General features: G+C 44.6%; 1 protein-coding gene across 2 annotated transcripts in view; it reads left to right on the top strand.

Moving 5' to 3' along the window:
* The window catches only part of ERGIC3 (ERGIC and golgi 3), a 38,424-nt gene that overhangs the window by 7,460 nt on the left and 6,801 nt on the right, over positions 1-24,163 (top strand). For both annotated transcript variants that reach the window (XM_088480673.1, XM_088480674.1), the window contains exons 5-10: positions 6,501-6,597; positions 6,680-6,845; positions 8,770-8,827; positions 22,107-22,138; positions 22,520-22,616; positions 23,572-23,636. In XM_088480673.1, the coding sequence (XP_088336799.1) occupies positions 6,501-6,597; positions 6,680-6,845; positions 8,770-8,827; positions 22,107-22,138; positions 22,520-22,616; positions 23,572-23,636 (515 nt within the window). The remainder of the gene's footprint in view (positions 1-6,500; positions 6,598-6,679; positions 6,846-8,769; positions 8,828-22,106; positions 22,139-22,519; positions 22,617-23,571; positions 23,637-24,163) is intronic.

Raw genomic sequence — 24,163 nt, 5'->3', positions numbered from 1 at the left:
CCAAACCACAGTCGTTTCCTCGACAGGCTGGCCCTAAGAAATCGGTCAAGCCCCGGAAACAGGCATGGAGTACCAGACGTCCGGCCCCCAAGCCAGATGACAAGCCTGCGGCCTGACGGTCCGGGTCTCCCCTTGGGGGATCCCAGGGTGGGAGGCCGCCTGCTGCAGTTCTCCCGGTGTTGGTCGTTCACTACGACAGACACTTGGGTTCTGGAGGTGGTCTCTCACGGGTACGCCCTCTCCTTCCGGCACAGACCCCCGGCTCGATTCTTCACCACGGGTCTACCATCAGACCGGAACAAGGCTACGGAGCTGCGGAAGGTATTGCACACTATGCTCCAGGCTGGAGTTATAGTGCCTGTTCCATTCTCCCAGAGGGGCCAGGGTTTCTATTCAAATCTATTTTTGGTACAGAAACCCAATGGGTCATATCGTCCGATTCTCAACCTCAAAGCACTCAACAAGTCTTTGCGGGTCCCGAAGTTTCGGATGGAGACCCTACGGTCCATCATTCTGGCGCTGGAACCTGGGGACTACATGGTGTCATTGGACATACAGGACGCTATGGCGGTCATGGCGGCTTCTCTGCGGCTGCAAGGAGTCCGCATGTTGCCGTACTTGGACGACCTGTTATTGGTGGCAGGATCTCCAGAGCTCCTGTTACACCACTTGGACCTGACCATTGCACTGCTGCAACGGCACGGCTGGCTAATCAACTGGCAGAAGTCCACTCTAATCCCGTCTCGGAGGATTCTGCATCTTGGAGCCTTATTGGACTCGGGACAGCAAAGGATCTTCGTGACGGAGGACAAGATCTCTGCTTTACAGTCAAGGGTGCGCAGTTGTCTGCACAGCCGCCGGGTGTCCTTACACTCGGCGATGAGGTTACTGGGCTCCATGGTGTCGGTGTTCGACATGGTGGAATACGCCCAGTTTCACTCCAGACCTCTGCAGCACCTGATCCTGTCCAAGTGGAACGGGCTGCCTCAGTCTCTGAAGTTCCAGACGATTGTGCTCACCCCGGAGGTTCGCCTGTCCCTTGCGTGGTGGTTAAAGACGACCCACCTCAACAAGGGACGTCCGTTCTGGGTTCCAAATTGGGTCCTGTTGACAACGGACGCCAGTCTTCGGGGCTGGGGAGCAGTTTCGGGTCCACACTTGTTCCAGGGCAGGTGGACACCGATAGAAGCGGAGCTTCCAATAAATATCTTGGAACTCCGTGCGGTCTTCAATGCTCTCCTGCAGGCACAGCGGTTTCTCCAGGGTCACCCGGTGCAGGTCCAGTCGGACAATGCTACCACCGTGGCCTACATAAACAGGCAAGGAGGAACTCGCAGTCGGGCGGCTCTCGTAGAGGTTTCTCGGATCCTGGTTTGGGCGGAGCGCAATCTTCCGGCCATATCAGCGGTCTTCATCCCGGGAGTGCTAAATTGGGAGGCGGACTTTCTAAGTCGCCAGGACGTTCATCCAGGGGAATGGTCCCTGCACCCGGACGTTTTTCAACTACTGGTGGACAGGTGGGGTCTTCCAGAAATCGACCTCATGGCGTCCCGGCACAACAACAAGTTGCCGGTGTACGGGTCTCGCACAAGAGACGAAGGGGCGTCTCTGGTGGATGCTCTGTCCGTCCGGTGGACGTTCAGGTTCGCATACCTGTTCCCTCCGGTCTCCCTTCTTCCACGGGTAATCCGGAAATTCAAACAGGAAGGAGGGACGCTCCTGTTGATAGCTCCCGCGTGGCCCAGACGGCACTGGTTCTCAGACCTTCAGGGTCTGTCCGTGGACAGTCCTCTCCGGTTGCCGCTACGACCGGACCTTCTGTCTCAGGGTCCTTGTCTTCACCCGGACCTGACTCGGCTGTCTTTGGCGGCGTGGCTGTTGAGACGGCCGTCCTGGGGGTTTTCCAGCTCTGTGGTGCGTACCATGTTACGAGCTCGGAAACCATCTTCCGCGAGGATATACCATCGCGTGTGGCATACGTTCTTCCAGTGGTGTCGACCGAGAGGTTATGCACCGCGGGAGTTTCGTCTGTCTCGGATTCTCGCCTTCCTGCAAGCGGGACTAGATCATGGGCTTCGCCTTGCTTCTTTGAAGGTACAGGTTTCGGCCCTATCTGTCTGGTTTCACCGTAGGATTGCTACAATCCCGGATGTGCGCACCTTTATGCAAGGTGTTCTCCGTATTCAGCCGCCCTTTGTTCCACCTGTGGCGCCTTGGGATTTGGCTGTGGTCCTGAGGGCTCTCCAAGGACCGCCGTTTGAACCACTGGGCTCAGTGGATATTAAATGGCTAACAGCTAAGACTGTTTTCCTTCTGGCCGTTGCTTCAGCCAGACGTGTTTCTGAGTTAGGGGCTCTTTCTTGTAGACCCCCTTTCTTGGTTTTTCATGGGAACAGGGCAGTGCTCCGCACTCGGCCCGAGTTTCTTCCCAAAGTTGTTTCCCAGTTTCATGTTAACGAGGAAATAGTTGTTCCGGCCTTTAACTCACCGGGTCTTTCCGTGGGTGAGGCCTCTTTGGATGTTGTGCGGGCCTTAAGGACTTATGTTGACCGCACTTCTTTGTTTAGGAAGTCGGACGCTTTGTTGTCCTCTATGGCTTCTGTAAAAAGGGTTGGCCTGCTTCAAAGCAAACTTTGGCAGCCTGGATCCGTATGGCTATTTCTGAAGCTTATCTTCATGAAGGCCTACCGGTCCCTCCTTCTCTGAAGGCTCATTCCACTAGGTCTGTGGGTCCTTCGTGGGCAGCTCGACGTGGTGCCTCGGCAGTTCAGATCTGCAAGGCTGCTACGTGGTCTTCTGTCCATACCTTCGTGAGGTATTACAGGTTTGACACCTTCGCCTCTCAGGATGCTTCCTTCGGGCGGCGGCTTCTCCTTTCTGCACAGGAGCGTCCCCACCCTTAAAGGATACTGCTTTGGGACATCCCCAAGGTATCCTGTGGATACCCTATGGACCCTGAAGTAGAAAATATGAGATATGGTAAGAACTTACCCTTGTTATCTCTATTTCTACGAAGTCCATAGGGTTCCACAGGACTCCCGCCCTGTCGCACCTGTGCTGCAGATGGGCTTTGCTCTGGTCACCGGTTTTCCGTCTCCCTCTGGTGAGAATGTGATTCTTGTATGTGTCCAGATCTTTGTTCTCTCTCTTCCTTCTCCTCCTCCAGCCTATGGCTTGGTAACTAACTGAGGTGCCTTGGCCCGGGGGCGGGGTATAGGAGGGGGACCTAGTGCATCCTGGGAGGCTGAAAGCTTAACTCTTTGGTGCCCTGCGACTGACGTCACACCTATACCCCAAGGTATCCTGTGGAACCCTATGGACTTCGTAGAAATAGAGATAACAAGGGTAAGTTCTTACCATATCTCATATTTTTTTTTTCCTTTCCTAGGTTATTAGTTATTTCCTAAAATTAAGAGAAAAGGGATAATTTCTCTAGTATAGTATTTCTCAAACCCGGTCCTCAGCAGGTTTTCCAGATCATCCAGCTGGAGCACAGGTGTGTTAATTGACTAAGAGAATAGACCTACAGGTGGTACTGTATTCCTGAGGATAACCACTGTTAGGGTTCCATGAGGACATAGTTTGAGAAACGCTGGCCTAGTGAATACAGTGATAAATAGTTTTTTGTTATTGTAGCCATATAGACCAGACTTCCTCTACCTATATATATATATATATATTTTTTTTATTTTTTTTGTACAAAGGTTATATCTGTTAAGTTCATACTTTGTTACACATTTAATTTATTAGTAATTAACACAAATCAAAGTATAATTTTAATATTATTTTCAAATCCATGCAGGTATTGATTTGTGGAAAGACAAAGGCAACAACTGGTTATTGTTTTATCTTATAACACATTGTTCTCCTACAGACATCAGTAGTAGGTTTAAGCACACACAGGAGGTAGGACACAATCTCTCATACAAGCATTTTTTTAAGCTTATTTGCTCAGAAGGCTGTGGGTTTGGGCACCTGTCCATTGCATACCATTTACATTACTTGCTTATTTTTGTGATGTGAGTACTGCAGGCCTGCTATTCCGTGGCATGTTAGCTGTGTTGGCTCATACTCTCGGGATTTCAATTCTTTTTGGGCGTCCATAACTGTTGGACACCTGCCTGGGGTGATATTCAATTGTTTTGCCTATTGGTGTGTGTGCCAAGAACGCTCATTACTTATCGTGCTTCCAAATACACCTTGATTAGCTGCGTAAAAGTGGCTAAACCAGTACAAACTAACGTTGAGTTGGGCACCCAAAAGCCCAACTGTGGGTGTATTTCTGCTTGCCACCTCAGCGCTAAACAATTGAATTGCCCTCTGAGTCTTCTGGCTTTCCCCTCTTTCCTTCTGTGTCAGAAAAGAGAGTAGTAGGGGTTTTGGACTATTCTGTCTCTCCATGGTATATATTTATCTATATATATCATTGAAGCCATTCTGCTTATGAGCAACTCTCTCTTCTCAGCTGTTAGTCTTCTCATTCTCATCTAGGGGGAGATGTATCATACCTTTTTAAAGAGGACAAGTGGAGAAGTTGTCCATAGCAGCCAGAAAACTTCAAGTTGTTGTTTTGTGGAATGAAGATAAATTATGGCTAGAAGCTGATTGGTCATGAAATGTGACTTATCTCCACTTGTCCTCTTTAGAAGGTTTAATTCATGACCAACCCCCCCCCCCACCACCACCTAGCAACTTGGTTTTGTTCATGTCCCTATTTCTAGAAGGTAGATATGTCTAATAGTTCTCTGTAATCTGCTCCTTCTCTGCAGGAGGGAACAAAGCAGAGGGATAGTTTATTTTTTTCTTAAAGTGCCATATCAGTGGTGTCCTCTCTTGACTTTAAGAAAGCGATAAAGCCTGCTGCAGTAGTAATTGAAAAAAAGAAATATTTTTGTCATGTAGTGGAACTCTACAGCAACAGGCATGCAGGAAAAGTTAAGTGAAGGTCTGATAACAATTCAGTATGTCTGGGTTACAATTGGGAGTACTTATTGCATAGGCTATGATGTACATATTACTGTATTTGAAATGTAATAAGACAATGCTTAAGATGAACAAAAGAAGCTGGAACTAATCAGAAAATAGGCCTATGTTGTGAATAATAGTTGCATTTAATTTGCTTATTGGCTAGATAAACTGTGAGGCAATTTACCACAACTGTACCTGCTTTGCAAAGGAGTAGTTTCATATCTGGCAAGTACTGATCTCTTGCACACAGATACAGAAACCAAAGAGCAGCATGAAAAACCAAACGGACAGTTCTGAAAGCGGCAGATGTGATGTGTGTTTTTCTTTTTCTTTTTTCTGGCCATTAGTTAGTCACACAATATGTGCGAATTGTCAGTAGCGCTACAGGGTTTTTTGTTTAAAAAAAAAAAAGGAGCGTTTTAGGTGTGCTTTATTTTATTTGATAAATAACCCTAATATCTATGCCCCCTCTCTTTGGAGGAGAGCGTAGAAAATCAGCACACCTTGTATGCAGATGCAGGGCCTCGGTGTGAGAATCAGTCCTCATACCTGTAGTTGCTCCTGGGAAGCTGTCTCTATATATCCTGACTTGCGAGCGCTCAGGAGGTATGGGAGATATGGCAAAAGGTGAAGGATACCTGGGAGGGAATGGGTAATCTATGCACATACATACAGGTTCTCTCTTCTAAGCATTTTGATCACATAATGCAGGGTTCGATAAATCCCAGTCGCTATGGCGACCAAGATTTTAGTCCTAAAGACTTAAGTTTTACAAGAGCCAGATATACTTGTAAAGCTAAATGTAAAAAAAAAAGCGCTGTGGTTGTCATCCAGAAATGGAATTATCGGTAAGTATAATTCGCTGTTTTCCGTAATGGAGATGTCTGAGATGTGCTAGACCAGGGGTAGGCAACATGTGGCACTCCAGCTGATGTTGAACTTCACTTCCCAGCATGCCCTAGCAGCCAAATTGGTGCAGGGCTTGTTGGTATGTGTAGTTCCACAGCAGCCAGAGGGCTGCACTTTGCCTACCCCTGTAGCTAGTCCATTCTAGATAGATAAAACCTTGCTAGTGCTCTCATACATGTGCTGTGTGTAGTGTTGTGAATGGGCTTCACTGAATTTTGAAATAGTGCATGGTATAATATGAATTTGAGGCATACTGTGTGGCATACTATGAATTTAGGAAATATTACGTGGCATATTATAAATTTGTGCCATATCATGTGGCATAATATCAATTTGGGCCCTACTGAGTGGCATAATATGAATTGGGGGCAGATATGGGCATGTGGTAGAATCTAATGGCCATTGAAGGGGCATGTTGTGGTGATCTATACAAGTTTTCATATATTTTGGTTGTGGACGATGGTCTGGCTTCTAAACTTTAAGTTGACTCCTAGAGTTTACAAGAATTTGTTGAGTCCTGACATAATGACGATTTTTGCTATATTATCGACTGGCTATTTACATAGGTGTACTTTAACCTGACCTAAAACTATTGTGCTTATATTAACTGTCTTTGCTTTCAGATCTAGGAAAAACAGAAGAACCTGTAGTGTTTGATCCCAAAACTTTAGACTCAAATCGTTGTGAAAGCTGCTATGGTGCAGAAACAGAAGATTTTAGGTGATTAGATTATAACTGCACTGTGTGTTTGTTGTCTTTATTTGTGTATTTGAACATAATCTAAGTTTAATGCCGTCTGCAGGTGTTGTAATTCATGTGATGATGTGCGCGAGGCTTACCGTCGGAAAGGATGGGCGTTCAAGACCCCAGATTCAATAGAGCAGTGTAAACGGGAGGGCTTCAGTCAGAAGATGCAGGAGCAGAAGAATGAGGGCTGTCAGGTGTATGGCTTTCTAGAAGTTAACAAGGTAAAGTCTTGTGATTACATACAGTCAGGTGCATAAATATTGGGACATTGACAGAATTTTCATATTTTGGCCTCTATTCACCACCACAATGGCTTTGAAATGAAACAAACAAGATGTGCTTTAACTGCAGACTTTCAGATTTAATTTGAGGGTAGTTACATCCAAATCAGGTGAACGGTGTAGGAATTACAACGGTTTCTGTATGTGCCTCCCACTTTTTAAGGGGCCAGAAGTAATGGGACTATCAACTCAAAAGCTATTTCATGGACAGGTGTGGGCTATTCCCTCGTTATTTCATTATCAATTAAGCAGGTAAAAGGTCTGGAGTTGATTCTAGGTGTGACATTTGCGTTTGGAATCAGTTGCTGTCGACTCTCAATATGAGATCCAAAGAGCTGTCACTATCAGTGAAGCAAGCCATCATTAGGCTGAAAAATCAAGACAAACCCATCAGAGAGATAGCAAAAACATTAGGTGTGGCCAAATCAACTGTTTGGAACATTCTTAAAAAGAAACAATGCACCGGAGAGCTCAGCAACACCAAAAGACCCGGAAGACCACGGAAAACAACTGTGGTGGATCACAGAAGAATTATTTCCCTGGTGAAGAAAAACCCCTTCACAACAGTAGGCCAAATCAAGAACACTCTCCAGGAGGTAGGTGTACATGTGTCAAAGTCAACAATCAAGAGAAGACTTCACAAGAGTGAATATAGATAGTTCACCACAAGATATAAACCATTGGTGAGCAACAAAAACAGGAAGACCAGATTAGAGTTTGCCAAACAACATCTAAAATAGCCATTACAGTTCTGGAACAACATCCTATGGACAGATGAGACAAAGATCAACTTGTACCAGAGTGATGGGAAGAGAAGAGTATGGAGAAGGAAAGGAACTGCTCATGATCCAAAACATACCACCTCATCAGTGAAGCATGGTGGTGGTAGTGTCATGGCGTGGGCATGTATGGCTGCCAATGGAACTGGTTCCCTTGTATTTATTGATGATGTGACTGCTGACAAAAGCAGCAGAATTAATTCTGAAGTGTTTCAGGCAATATTATATGCTCATATTCAGTCAAATGCTTCAGAACTCATTGGACGGCGCTTCACAGTGCAGATGGACAATGACCCGAAGCATACTGCAAAAGCAACCAAAGAGTTTTTAAAGGCTAAAAAGTGGAATGTTATGCAATGGCCATGTCAATCCCCTGACCTGAATCCGATTGAGCATGCATTTCACTTGATGAAGACAAAACTGAAGGGAAAATGCCCCAAGAACAAGCAGGAACTGAAGACATTTGCAGTAGAGGCCTGGCAGAGCATCACCAGGGATGAAACCCAGCGTCTGGTGATGTCTATGCGTTCCAGACTTCAGGCTGTAATTGCCTGCAAAGGATTTGCAGCTAAGTATTAAAAAGTGAAAGTTAGATTTAGGATTGTTTAGTTTGTCCCATTACTTTTGGCCCCTTAAAAAGTGGGAGGCACATATAGAAACCGTTGTAATTCCTACACCTTTCACCTGATTTGGATCTAATTACCCTCAAATTAAATCTGAAAGTCTGCAGTTAAAGCACATCTTGTTTGTTTCATTTCAAAGCCATTGTGGTGGTGAATAGAGGCCAAAATATGGAAATTCTGTCAATGTCCCAATATTTATGCACCTGACTGTATCTTCCTAAATCTCTGTCCACACTTTGCTCAGGCCTTATTCCATAATTCTGCCCTGTACATGTGAACTGTGGTGGTTAATGACCTGAAAATTGTTACCCTGCAGCATAGGGGTGTGTGGCTGCTGCGATGTGAAGTAACCACAGTTTAGGATCAGTTCTTCCATTGATGAAAGGATAGTCTTTATACATGTGATGAACATAACTGATGAACATGTTCTCAGAGACGATCACCTGATTTCATTGTATTTAGGTGGCTGGAAATTTTCATTTTGCCCCTGGGAAAAGCTTTCAGCAGTCTCATGTCCATGGTGAGTACTGTAACGCTTGTTTAATAGAAAATGATAAACAGCATAAGATGAACAGTTTAGCTTTGTAATACTCTTTAAAGGTTAAATACACTGTTGCATGCTTGAGTTCTTGCCAGAGCTTGGTAAAGATTAAGCAGGATCTGAACAGGTAGATAAACAAGGAAACGTACGGGGAATGCGAGAATTGGAACATTACTGTTTTCCTGTAAACCAGGTTTCTCTTTCCATTAAAAATGTGTTCACAATGTTAAGGGTTTTAAGTAACAAAGTTTTTGTATATTAGCATGCTGTTTATATTCTCATTTAATTTATTATGCACTGGGCTGGGCGTTTGTTTCCTTCTGTAATTTGCTGAGCCCAGTGATTACATAGGATACTTTTATGCTTGAAATTTCAATGTTTTCTTCAGTGTTTGTCAACAAGAAATGGTAGTAAGGAAAATGTAAGCAGTCTGCCATCGTCACGTGCTGGGGAATTATCTTAAAGGGTCTGTAGCCCCTCACTTCTTATTCTTTGGGATCCCTCCTGGAATTGCAGAGACAAATATAGGCAATCTTGTCATATGTTTTTTTTGTGGTGCTGACAGCCCCCTGGGCTTTGTCCATAATTGTTTTATATAAAAACACAGCGCTTTAAAAAGAAAACTACCATCTCAGAAAATAATTGTCAAAAAGAAAAATACTACTGCATCTTCTCATATGTGCTCTTTAAATGGATTAGTTTCCATATGTAAGTAATGGGAGAAAACAATAACCTACAGAACCTGTATATTTACACTCAGTCTGGACGTGTCTTGATCACAGCTTCAAAACTGAGATCCATTTTGGGCGCAGTCTTCACATTGTTCTCTTTCTGTGTCTAAGGCAGACCACACACACACCTTCCGATTCTACCACTCAGCCCTTAAGTCACTGTCCCGTCTAAAATCCAAGTAACCCTTATGAGCTCACATAATTTAATCCAGTATCTCGTAATCCTTCTGTTGATACACAGGACATCACTATGTGCATTTAAAGTCTTGTCTTTTCTCAGTCACCCAAAGAATTCTTTACAGTATGTCTTACACGCTTTCCTCATATATGTATTTGAATGTAGCAAATGGGCAGGAAGGGGGTTTCTGTCCTCGGATTCTCTCATAGTTGCTTCCACCGGCGAGCGCCACAGTACTTTTATGTAGTGCAGCTGTCACAGCTCAGAGGACCGGATGCATCCTAATCAGCACAGTATTTCTAGTCTGCTGTTGTTTCTGCATGATCATTGTTATCTGGCTTCCAGCTGCAGGTAACGGTAGAGTAGCACACACCCACATCATTTATGGGGCTGTGGCAGGGCTTACACAGAAGGATGGGTTTCCAAAAGTGGGCAACTTCTTTATTGGCAGAATACTAAGGACTATATTCCATTAGGTGCGAAAAGTCGTGTTTGGTGAAAAGCGTTTGCTGGTGAAAAACTATTGCGCTATCCAATTGCTGGACTGCTCACATGTAAAAACTCCATAGGTAGAAACCGGCAAAAATTTTTCACAATCTCAGAGTAGATGATAAAATGTGCAAAATCCTCTATTTTTGGCTACATATGTGGGTACTTGGTTCAGAACCCTTTGGACAACCCCTCTCCTTTAATGCCTAATTAGGCAAAGAAAATTAAAATTCGCTTAATTTCCCCTAATAATGTCATGTCATTTTTGGGGTGAAAATGTAAAAAGTGTTGGGTACTTTGGGGGACAGGTGTTTTTAGGATTGCAGGAGGCTGCAGCAGTTGTATTTTTAACATTTGTTAAAACTGCACTTTATAGTCACAAATATACTAGCACCCATTTTAATGTACACCCAATTTAACTACAGTCATTATTTTTTCTAAAAAAAATTGCTTTATATAATTTTTCCACACTTGCAAATATGTGTATAACAGCCATTTGACTCACTTTAAGAAGGCAAAATACTTGTATTAGGGCTATCAATACACTTCTATATTGATTTCCAGCGTCAGTTAGGCTTTTTATGGGATATAGACTGATTTCCCCAAAATGTACTGTACTTTTCTCTAGTTTCGCCATGCGGAATTATTGCACATATGCGTTTTTGCGTGTTTTGCAATTGGATAGGGCGAAAAGAGGGAGTGCGCATTGAGTACGTGAAAAAAATTGCATCAAAGTTGGCGAATGCAGCGGTAACTACGCCATGAGAACGCTTTTTGCCAAACGCGAATTATTGCACCTAATTGAATATGCCCCTAAATATATATACCAAGCCCTTCATGAATCTGTCTTTACTCTAATCTCTTAAGCCAGTGGTTCCCAAACTTTTTTGAATCATGGCGCCCTAGAGTATCAGCATTGTTTTCACGGCACCCTAAAGCCAAAATTTTTTTATCGAGTAATTCAGAAAAAATATTGTAAAGTGAAGTTAAATTGTGCTGACCTGTCATCCTTAGGCTCAGCAATGTAGTGGGCGATAGGTTTGCTCTTCTGTTTGTCCACATATTTAAATTACATTGACCATAAATTAAAAGAGTTGATGCTGGACCACCAACCTGAGGCACCCCAGGGTGCCACGGCGCACAGTTTGGGAACCACTGTCTTAAGCACTTGCTGTGTGAGGGAAGCTCTGTGACATTAGTAACAGATACTGTTGTATAATTAAGAATACATTTCTCTTTTCTTCCCTGCCTACTCCTTTGTGCAGTACACGCTGTTGAGAGTAAGTTGGAAACTAATGTATACTTTTACTGATGGACTTCAAGACTGGCTATTTTGGGGAGATGTATCAAACCTTTTAAATAGGATAAGTGCACAAATTGTCTGTAGCAACCAGTCAGATTGTAGCTATCATTTATCTAGTACGTTCTATAAAATAATAGCGAAGCTTATTGGTTGCTATGTGTAACTTTACATGTCCCCTTTAGCAGGTTTGATACATCCCCCCCCCCCCTTTTTTTTTTCCCTCAGTGCTCTGGGGTTACCTGCCATTTATGAATTAAGACTGTCACCTCTAACCGAAGGTTTGCAATTCTGTCATAACTGGTAATAGTAGCTGCATTAGAATAATTCCAAATTTCTTCTTAGGGTTCCATAGGGTCCACAGAGGTTACCTTGGGGTATGTGGTTGGAGTGATCCAGGCACCAAACAGTTAAAGCTTCAGCTCCCAGAATGCACTGTGTCCTCCTCCATATATACCCCGCTCCAGGCATTCAGTTTTTTGTTTGGTGCGCAGGAGTGCACCGTACTGAACAGGGGACTGTTTTTGTTTTTTGTTTTTTTAAAATTTATGATGAGTAAGCAGCACTAGGCGTCCGGATGGCCGTACTGCTGCTCCGTCTACCCCCGCCGGTGCCGCAACCCCAGTGAGGGAACTGGTTATATCGACGGGGGTCAACGGGATGACGCTGATCCTGGGACTGCAACCGCAAACATCGGGGATGCAGGTAAGGTGGTTCCCCGCTGACGACTGGGAACCACGTGGCAGTCCGTGCCTCCGCCGGTGGAGACCTGCCAGGAGACGCTCTAGTAAGGAACCAGGTAAACTGCCTCCCCAACTAGACCACCGGAACATGACAGGGATCCTGACAGCTGGGGGTGATAACGGTGGCGGCCTTGATATGTCAGTGTGTCGGATGGATCCATACAGCAGGGGGAGGTACGCTCTCCCCGGGGCCCTCTCCCTCGACCTAGATGCTGGTCCAGATGCCACTTGCTAGAAAAACCTGGGTTTAATAAAAACTATCCAGATATTGGGGGAGACTTATCAAACAGTGGAGAGAGTGTACCCACCAATCAGCCCCTAGGTGTCATTTTGTCAAACACAGTCTGTAAAATGACAGGAGCTGATTGGTTGGCACTTTTATCTCTTTCCAAACTTTGCTAAATCTTCCCCATTATCTCTTAAATTTCCAAGAGGGACTTGTTGGGAAAGATCAGTGGCCATGGGTGTAGTTTCCCATGTGCTATAAATAAAGTATGAAGTGTACAGGGTAGTGAGAATCTGGAGTAGAAATTACAGCTGTTCTATCCCAGGTGATTCTCACTAAGACTACAAATACAGCAGTCTGTTGGTGTCTCCTATTAGCTGTAATGTGCCTTTTTAAGCCAGAACGTTTGTGAGAACAGAAACCTTGCTATGTGTAACGTCGGGTATAATATAAGTAGTCTTACCAGCAGACTTGTAACCACTATGCAAATATTATGATGCAGCGAAGCACTTGGAGAAGGTAGTTGTACAGCCCCAGGAGGGACACCTTTTCAATTCTGCCTCTCAACTCGGCATTCTGAGGACTTTGAGATACTGGATGTTGCTCAGATATTTGCCACTTGCCTGGCATGGTTGCATCAGATGCGACCACACCAGGCTGGGCTTTCCCTGACATGGTCGCATCTGATGCGACCAGTCAGAAATGCCCTCTAGGCGGCTGCAGGAAGCTAATCTTCCAGCAGCCACCTATATCAGAGGGACCTGCCGGTCCAGCGGCGTACAAAGGGGTCCGGTAGGGGTGTGGGAGGGTTCAGTCATTGGACAGTGAAGTCATGACACCAGGTCATGTCATGACGTGTCAGCATCATCCGAAATATTCTGGTTTTATTTATTTTTAACATTGATGTTATAGGTCATTTTATTTTTATCATTACTATACAGTATACTAGGGATGGCCACCGACCACTGATGGTTTGCAAACCGATGTTAATGAAACATCTATGGCTGTGGTCTCAAACAATCAATGGTTTCTATTGATGGTTGAATCCATCGCCCATCGATGGTACAGCTGTCAATGGCCATCATTACAGTATACCATAAGAATTGCTATTTTTATGGTATACAGTGTTTAATTTTTTTTTTATAAAATCGTGTTGGATAAGTTTTAAAAAGATGTTCTTGACCTAATTCAGTCCATAAATTTTTTTTATATTTTTTTTTCCAAAAACTCCCTCAGAAATTGTCAGTTAAGTGGTTAAACCACCTTTATTGAAGGTATTTATTTCTAATGCTTACTAATCTTGCCATGCTAATGCATAATGTAGCACTTAGGCCCTGATTCAGAGCCGGACGCTCTGAATCTGGGTGTTTTTTTTTTTTTTTTTTCTTGTGCGGCCTCCTGGCCGCTCGCTTAGCTGTGGGTGACCACCCACAGCTATTGCGAGCGGCCAGGATGATGGTCTTGACTATTGCGACCATCAGGGCTTGCGACGAGACCCTTGTGGTAGGGTCTCGTTGCCGCAAGCCCCAGATAGCTTCTGGCTCTATTAGAGTCGTCTCCCACTGACATCACTGGTGATGTCAGTGGGGCCGCCCACAAATGGCAGGCGTTCGCTTGGGAACGCCTCCGTTTGTGAAGCCACCCCTACAAAACGGGGGGTGAGCTGTCGATCAACATCGACAGCCGCCCCTTTTGTAGTGAGCCACGGAGCAAGAGAATTTCTCTCTCGCTCCGGGGCTTGCGCACGTGCAGTGCGGACGCTACGCGTGTGCAGAGCCCACCATCGACCCGCTTGCAAGCGGGTCTGAATCAGGCCCTTAGTCCCTAAGAGGTGTCTAGCTTGTTTTAACCATTGACTCAATTTAGGAAATGAAACCTTAATTACATATATTTTTCTGTTTTGGTGACGTGCTGCACATGATTTGTGTTGTCCCCTTAGGGCTGTTTCACTGTAGTATCTTCTCTGGTTTAGAAGCAGTGCTGTAAGGATGTGATGACTACATCTTTGCCACATGTAAAATGTTTGTTACCTTTTATAATCTAATTAGTTTTCTTATGGCTACTGTGCCACTGTGTTTTTGCTTTACACCCGGCTTGGCCAACCTGTGGCTCTCCAGCTATTGTAAAACTACAAATCCCAGCATACTCTCCCATCGTTTTGGTAAAGCATGCTGGGACTTGGAGCCACAGATTGGCCAGGCCTGCTGTACACTAAAAACCACCATTACCAGTGCAGGAGACCTTAAGATTTGCCAGTGTGAACAGATACATTACAAATGGCGGTCATCCTGACCACAACACCTGTAAAGTAAATTGGTAATGTACTAAATTCTAAGCAGAGCTCCACATCATTTTGTCTGTTTATAGACGACAATATTAAAAACAAGGTGTACCTTCATACATACAGTAACAAATATTGCACTTAAAAATAGTCCTGTAATAATCACAAATTTGGTCTAATACAATAAATAAGAAATTACCTTCAGGCTGTGTGTATAAGGTGTATATAAATCATAAATGCATTCTGTGTTTAGATTCGAGCCCTATTCCTAAAACATTTCAATATGGTATGCAATTATTCCAAAATACGGAATATTCCATTATCCAAAAAAACATTTTGGATATGGGAGACTCAACCTGTAGTAGTACACAGACACTGACTCGAAGATCTTATAAAATACCCTTTCATCAAAAGGGCTAATAACTGCACAGGTATTATCTGTTAGGTATTATATCACTTTAGATGGCAAAATTGTATCCAACGGTATGAAATTGAAAATGTTACCAATAGCCACCTTTTTAAACTTTACGATGGAATAGTTCAGATATTGTATTGTGGCAGTGATACAGTGTTGGCGACTCTTTACAATAGTGAAAGGCATGACGGTATCAAAGTTCCAATCCCGATATTTCAGAACATTAAAGTCCGTATGGAGAGGGACTCTCCCTTATATAGATGGTAACAGACAGTTGATATTATTCCTGGCTGTGGAACAGCGTTGTATGGTGCGTTTAGCGACTCCTGGTTTGGATAAGGCGGGTAGCAAGTAGAGGTATTCCGCTGGCAAGACAAGAAGAGTAACCGCCAGACGAGGTCCAATATAATGCCAGTCCGGTCACTGGTCAGCCACACGTCAATAGTGTGCACCTCTGCAGCCTGCTACCTATTACTTCTACCTCGGGGCAGAGGTAACCTGAGCCCCCGGCATACCACTGCTATACTGCAGCCGCACTCAGCCTAACACTGTTTGCGGAGGTGCACAATATTGACGTGTGGCTGACCAGTGACCGGATTGGCATTATATTGGATCACATTTTTGATTATTACAGGACTATTTCTTTTTCTGGGTCCTTAGGGATCCACTGGGATACCATGGGGATATTAGGAGAGACCAGGCACCAAACAGTTAAAGCGTCAGATCCCAAGATGCCTCAGGTCCTCCTCCATATATACCCCGCCCCTAGCCATAGGACTTCAGTTGTTCGTTTGGTGCGGCAGGATCAAGACACACCTTTATAACAGAGGACTGCTCGGACAGTCCTAAGCTTTTACTTTATGTTTTATTTTATTTTTATGTTTTTGGGTTGGCAGTACTAAGCGTCTGTATTAAGAAGACGCATGTACTGCGACTCCATCTACCTCATATCTGCTGCAACTAGGCCAGCGTAACCGGCTGGTTAACGCAGCTTAGGGGAGGTAGGCGCTACTCTCCAGACGCAGTCCCTATGAAGGGTTTTGCGTGTCTGGGTTGCTCCTCCCACCCTCCATGTATATTTGAGACGCTCACAGTCCACGCTTAGTGCGCTCTGTAGCTGTTGGTCTCAGGAGGGTTTGGGTCAGTCTCCCTGTATATCTCTCCCTTGGTTAAGGTATATAGGGCCTCATTCAGAGGCAGTCGTTAGATGCAAGTGGTCGCTATGAATCAGGGCGGCCGCTTGCATCCAGGACGGCCGCCTCCTTGTCGATTGTTAAGCTGTGGGTTAACACCCACAGCTCTAAGGACCGACATGGGTGATGATGGCGATGGTCAAGACCATCGGGGCTTACGACCAGACCCTAGGGTAGGGTCTGGCCACTCGTAAGCCCCAGGGAGCTTCCTGCTCTGTTCGAGCAGGAAGTTCCCCACTGACATCAACAATGATGTCAGTGGGGCCGCCCCCAAACGTCAAGCGTTCCGAATGGAACTCCTCCGTTTGGCCGGGCACGCCCCGGCCCGCCCAGCAAATGGGGCGAGCTGTCACTCAACATCGACAGCTCGCCCCGTCTGCTACGAGACCCCTAACAACGGAGCGCCCGTAGTTAGCCGGGTCTCGCGCATGTGCACGACGGAGCCGGCTCCGTCATGCGCATGGGCTGTGGGGCAACATCGAGTCGGTTGTGTGCGCTCAGCGCTCACGACCGACTGAATGAGCTCCATAGTGCTCTATATCCTACTATACCTGTGTTTGTGTAGTTGATCTAGAGTTGATTGTAATTATATTACATATGCATTGTATGTCACTGTTTGCTAGCTGCTGTATTGACACTGTCTTTTATTTCTGTCTGTCAATTATAACTATCACTGTTTTTTTTTCTCTCCATCCTCTGGGGTGGAGTTTTATCTCTGAGTACTGCACATTCATTAAGATTTTGTGAAGGCTGTCACCTAACATTGCAATCCATTGCCTTTATTGAACATGTCAAAAGATAAAGGAAAACAGGAGGGGGGCCACCTCTGCTGGCTTCATGTAAATCATGTATGGCTTATGTTTCCCCTCAGGACGTAAAGGATGGTCTGTGTGTTGTCTGTTATAAAGAGCCACCTCACCAGTCCGGTTTACCTGTCTCTGGACGAGCAATCTTGGGCCTCCCCTTTTTCCCAGGTAATCAAGCAGGTTGACGATCGTCGGCTGCGCCTACAATGCCTCCTTGGATGGGGTGCCCACATAATGCTATGTTTGCACCTCCTATGCATCCTTCCTGGAAGGATGTTTGTTCATTCTAGTCAGAGTATGGCACCATCTAATGTTGATAACAGACAGGTAGTGACTAAGGTTCTAAGCGCAAGTTATCTTTTTATCAGTCTGCCCAACATATGGATTCAGACTCCTCATCAGAGGAATCAGATGATGTGCAGAGTTCTTCTCCAGGGTCTAGCTCGGGGGAGGAGGATCATCCATCCACAGTGGATGTTCCTCTTGTGAAGGCGGTTAAATCAGTCCTAGATATTCAGGATGATGAACCAGCTCATAGTAAGAAGGCTCCAATGTTTAATCGCCACCGGGAGGTGGCTAAAACGGAGTTTCCTGTATCTGAACAGCTCACGGAGCTTATGAATGAGGCATGGGGGTAACCAGGACAACTATTTTATGTGAATAAAAGAATAACATTGTTGTATCCTTTTCCAGCTTCTGTATGCACTAAGAGGGAGGTACCCCCTACTGTGGATGCTCAAGTAACGCATTTAATCAGAAATGCTCCATTCCCTATTCCATCGGCATCTTCTCTGAAGGATTCCACAGATAGAAAAATTGAAGCCTGTCTTAAGGCAATATTTTCATCACCTAGAACTGTTACTCGTCCAGCTATGGCTGTGGCCTGGGTAGCCAAAGCTGTTGAAGAATGTATGGGGTCATTGGAAGATTCTCTACCAGATGCTACCAGAGAACAGATGATGTGTATTTCCCACATACGGGAAGCGGCTTCCTATCTAGGAGAAGCTGCAGTAGATGCTGGAATTTTAGCTTCCAAAGCATCAGCAGCGTCAATAGTGGCACGCAGGGCCCTCTGGTTAAGATTGTGGAAAGCTGATACAGGATCAAAGAGGGCGCTGGAAGTCTTAACCTTTCTATGGAAAGGTACTTTTTGGAGCAGAGTTGAATAAGATAATAGCTACTCTGACGTTTTCAAAATCAGCAGGTCTGCCATCCACGGCTATAAAGTCTAAGAAGGTTTCTTTTCGGTCCTTTCGTCCTCAGGGACGAGCAAGGGAACAGTATTCCTCTAAACCAACTAGTTTTCACAAGGTGACAAACGAAGCGGTCTGGCCTGGTAAGACAACCAGCTTCTAAACTGGACGACAAACCCATAGCCTGATGGGGCGGGCCTCCTCCTGGGGGATTCCTAGGTGGGAGGCCGACTTCTTCGGTTTGTGGATTATTGGCATCAAACAACAACATATGCCTGGGTTCGGGCAGTGGTCTCAGGGGTATGCCCTCACTTTCAGGAGGCATTCTCCCCAGAAGTTGCACAGATCCTCCATCAGATGCGGTCAAGGCTTTGGCCCTTCAGGAAGCCATTCACTCCCTGCTGCAGGTAGGGGTAATAATCCCAGTTCCTGTGTTGCAACAGAGAAAGGGTTATTATTCCAATCTATTTCTGGTTCAGAAACCGTATGGGGCCTATCGCCCTATACTAAATCTAAAAACCCTTAACAGGTTTATCCATGTACCCAAGTTTTGTATGGAAACTATCCAGTCAATTATTTTGGCAATGGAGCCTGGGGATTATATGGTTTCCCTGGACATTCAGGATGCATATCTGCATGTTCCTATTACACCATTCCACAAACAATTTTTATGGTTTGCTGTCCTTCAGCAACATTACCAATTTCAGGCTCCACCCTTTGGCCTATCTATGGCTCCCCGGGTATTTACAGAAATAATGACTGCTTATCTCAGGTGTTAGGGAGTCCGAATTGTCCCATATCTGGATGACCTTTTGATATTGGCACAGACTTGTTGTTTTACAAAACCGTCTTCAACTGACTATAGCCTGCCTACAAAGGCACGGCTGGATAATCAATTGGAAGAAATCATCACAAAGGATGTTTCTGCCAGAGGACAAGCTTGCGGGCCTATCATTGTAAATACACAAGCTGCTACGCAAGCGAAGAATATTCATTCTGTTAGCGATGCAGGTCCTGGGATCAATAGTATCCACCTTTGACATGGTGGGATATGCTCAGTTCCATTCCAGGCCTCTGCAAAAATTGATTTTCTCCAGGTGGATCGGACAGTATCATCTAGTAAGGTCCCAGAGGATCTTTCTCACTCCAGAGGTTCGTCACTCCCTCCTGTGGTGGCTGAGAAAGGACCATCTGAACAAAGGGCGCCCGTTTTGGATTCCAAATTGGGTGCTTCTCACCATGCATTCCAGTCTTCGCGGACTGGGGACAGTGACAGGTCATCACACCTTTCAGGGAAGATGAACAAATCGGGAAAGGCATATGCTAACAAGCATACTGAAGCTATGAGCAGTATACAAAGCACTTGTCATGCCACAGGACCTGCTCCAGGGCAGGCCGGTCCAGATTCAGTCCGACAACGCGACTACAGTGGCCTACCTCAATCAACAGGGAGGCACGAAAAGTTATGCAGCCATGAAAGAAGTGACAAAGGTTCTGGTTTGGGCAGAACGTCATGTTCCTGCCATCTCGGCAATATTCATACCGGGAGTACTCACTTGGGAAGCAGACTTCCTAAGTCGCCAGGACATACACGCCGGAGAGTGGTCTCTCCATCCGGGAGTGTTTCAGCTCCTGGTAAACAAATTGAGTCTACCAGAGAGATCTCATGGCGTCACACCACTACCACAAGGTCCCCAGGTACGAGTCCAGGTCCAGAGACCCATCAGCAGTCTTCGTGGATGCACTGGCAGTAAGATGGGACTTGAAGCTGGCATATCTCTTTTCTCCAATTTCTCTCTTCCCAAGAGTTCTCAGAAAATTCAAGCAGGAAGGCGGAACAATTATACTGGTGACTCCGGCTTGGTCCAGACGTCATTGGTTCACAGACATACAGAATATGTCCGTAGACTGTCCGTATACGCTTCCTCTTTGGCAGTGTCTGCTAACGCAGGGTCCCTACCGACATCCGGATTTACCATGTCTGGTTTTGATGGTGTGGCTCTTGAATCTTCCATCCTAAGAGCGAAAGGTTTTTTCAGTTCTGTAATTCAAACAGTACTTAGGGAAGCCTGATTCTGCCCGCTTTTATTACAGAGTTTGGTATTCTTTTGGTCAATGGTGTCCCCATAGGAAATATGGTCCTAAGGTGTTCTAGATTTATAGGGTACTGATTAGATGGTGGTCTTCACCTGGCCACATTGAGAGGGCAGGTTTCTGCACGGTCAGTCTGGTTCCAGAAGAATGCTTCAGTTAAAGTTCTGCAAGTTCATCCTCCTTTTGTTCCACCGGTAGCACCGTGGGATTTGTCTTTTGGTTCCTAACTGACTACAAGCTTCCCCATTTGAACCTCTTGACTCTATATTTGAAGTAGTTGACAGCGAAGACACCTTTTTTTTTTTTCTTCTCGCTATCTCTTCTGCTGACCAGAGTCTCTGATTTTGCAGCGCTATCTTGTCGCTCCCCATTTTTAATTTTTCACCAGGATAAAGCTGTTCTTCGTACAAGGGAGGGTTACCTTCCTAAGGTGTCCCGTTTTCATGTGAATTAAGAAATTGTTGTTCCAGCTTTTCAGGCTCCAGATCTTTCTGTAGGTGAAGCCTCCCTGGATGTAGTTTGTGCTCTCCGTATCTGTGTGGAGCGTACAAACTCTGTTAGAAAATGAGATGCTCTTTGTATTATATGGTTTTCACAAACCTGGTTGGCCAGCTAACAAGCAGTCTCTGGCGAGATGGCTACGCATGACTATCTCTCAGGTGTTCACACAGGCTGATCTCCCTGTTCAAAGCACGGTGACAGCACATTCTGCTCTGCATTTTGTTGTGGTGCCTCTGCGGAACATGTGGTCTTCTGTCCATACTTTTGTTAGGTTCTATGCCTAATAATAATTTTGCCTCTCAGGATGCTTCCTTTGGGTGATGAGTTCTCTTTTCTGCTCAGGAGTGTCCCCCACCCTAGGGGAACTGCACTAGGACATCCCCATGGATCCCTATGGACCCCGAAGAAGAAGAAAATCAGAGTTATGGTAGACTTACCTAGATAACTCCTTTTCTTCGAGGTCCACAGGGCACCCACCTTGACTTACCTGGCTGCATGGGTAATTTTTTTCTTTCGGTCACAGATTCCCTCATCTTGTGTAAGACTGTTTCTGTTGTACGATTGCTTTTCCTTCTCCTTTTTACTTCTCCTGCCTTGAGGCTTGTTAGTTAAACTGAAGTCCTATTGCTATGGGCAGGGTATACAGTATATGGAGGAGGACCCGAGGCATCCTGGGAGCTGAAGCTTTAACTGTTTGGTGCGTGGTCTCTCCAACCATAATATCGCCATGGTATCCCTGTGGACCCTATGGACCTCGAAGAAAAGGAGTTATCTAGGTAAGTCTACCATAACTTTTTTTTATAAATACAGTATTTGTTACTGTATGTATGAAGGTACACCTTGTTTTTAATATTGTCTAGTAATGTACTAAATTCTAAGCAGTGCTCCACATCTTTTTCTGTTTATTGCATTATTAGTGGGTAGCAGAACCTACTGTGAGAGCTGCCGTCCTGAATTTGGGCTGACCATAGCTTTAAACTAGCGCTCCTTTTTGTTTTATAAACCTAGTATGATTGAGTCCTATCACTGGGTGCAGCAATATCACTAAGCCATTTAGCTGTATTGTTGAAATAGAGATGTACTAATAGTTTGTGTTTTTCTTTGGCAGTCCATGACTTGCAGAGCTTTGGACTTGACAATGTGAGTGTGATTATTGTATATATCATTGTGTTGTGTGCCTTGATAAAACTAGATTCCAAAGCAGTCATTTAACCTCAGAATTTAGCATGATAGTTCACTAAAACAAATATACATTTTAGGTTTTCTAGAACTCATTGAGGGCAATTTAACCAACGGAACCTTGTTGGCTAATACGTGGCTGCATTTTCAGGCATGGAAATATTTCATTGTGTTGGGTATAGTAATGGCTAATAATTGGCTACATTTTGTGCCAAATTATAGTTCTACGCCTCAGAGGTGATGTCCCCAAATGTAATCCCAACGGTTTGTTGTTTTAATCAATTGAGGTTAACCAGTTTATCCTTTGTTAAAGCTCTTATGTGACTGTGATCTTTCCTTTAGATAAATATGACACATCATATGAAACATCTCTCATTTGGAAGAGATTACCCAGGTCTAGTAAACCCACTTGATGGAACAAGTGTGGCAGCCATGCAAGGTAAGCCTTTGAAGACTTTAATCTCCTTTTGTTTTCATAGTTGGAGTGCCTTGGGGTTCAGCGCCTGGTCCCCTCCTCTCATCAATGTATTATTTTCCCTTGGGCAAATGAAGCAGCTCATATGGACTTCAGTTATCATATCTATGTTGCTAACCAACACTATTGTCTTTTTACTTTGTCCCTGGTCATGTCCATCCTCTGTTGCCCTCCACTTTCCATTTATATTCCATAACGTAACATTTCCACTTAAGTCATTAATGCTCATTCTAATCCCACCACTCTAAAGTCCATTCTATTGGGGTCATTCCTTGATTCTGCTCTGCCCTCCTTACAGTCAAGTACACTCAATTGAATGTAATTGCTCCTTGTGAGGAGTTTTCATTGTACATTACCTTGCTGGTACAGTCTCCTTGGCCATGTTCTAGAGCTCAATTACATATGCTGCTTTCAAGGTTATGGCCTTCAGTCTCAGGGGTCTATTTACTAAGCAGTGATAAGAGACAGAGTGAAAAGTGATAAGTCTGTGATAAGGTGCCAGCCAATCAGCTCCCAACTGTCATCTCACAGGCTGTGTTTGAAAAATTACAGTTGGGAGCTGATTGGCTGGCACCTTATCACAGACTTATCACTCTGTCTCCTAACACTGCTCAGTAAATAGACCCCTCAGTGTTTTCATAATTCTTAAATATGAAGTCATTTAAATTGGGGAGAGGAAATGTTTTATATATGCAGAGTGTTGGGAATTGTGCAGGTGCCGTCCTGACATATGTGCCCCAGCACGCTGATCTATTATGGGCTAACAGTCCTCACACATATAATGAACAAAGAAAAGTTAACTCAAAATGACATTAGAACAAGCAGCATTTTGGATGACTGTTGTCCTTCTATATTTAGTCTCTGTACTCATGCTGAATATATGATCTTGCATTACCTCTTGTCTTTTTTTTATTTGTAGCATCTATGATGTTCCAGTACTTTGTAAAAATTGTTCCTACGGTATATGTAAAACTTGATGGAGAGGTAAGTAATATGTCCTGCACCTCTGACACTAAGATTCCCATGTTATCCAATATATTTACTTCAGCTTTACAAGGAATACCCTACAGTAGCTTTTCTGTGACACTAATGCTCGTATTCAATTAGAAGCAAAAAGTCCATTGCTGGACTTTTCCCTGTCATCGCTGGTTTCAGGTGCGAAAAAGTATTGCGCACGTATCCCCATATTCAATTTGAAATTGGCGAAAACAGGATCCGGCGAAACGCAAACAGGTGCAAAAGTGCTGTCATTTTTGGGGAAATCAGCATGACACCCCCCCAAAAGATGCTCTGACATGGGGGTTTACGATGGGTACCCCCAAATAGCCCTGCTAAAGGTATGCGGGATCTTTAAACAGTCTCAATAGGTGCTGTTTTGCGTTTTTAAGAAGGTGGTGAAGAATAGCATTTAGGAGGGGTTTTTTTTGCAAAATAAATAGTCCCATCAAATTTGGGGTACATGAAAATGGGTGCTAGCATATTTTAAAGTTGCTAATATGAAGTTTTAAAAA

Source organism: Taudactylus pleione, unplaced genomic scaffold (assembly GCF_031769625.1).
Source record: "Taudactylus pleione unplaced genomic scaffold, aTauple2 ptg000256l, whole genome shotgun sequence".
Lineage (NCBI taxonomy): Eukaryota > Metazoa > Chordata > Amphibia > Anura > Myobatrachidae > Taudactylus > Taudactylus pleione.
The sequence above is the reverse complement of the archived record's forward strand: the minus strand, read 5'-3'. Positions and strand labels throughout refer to the sequence as shown.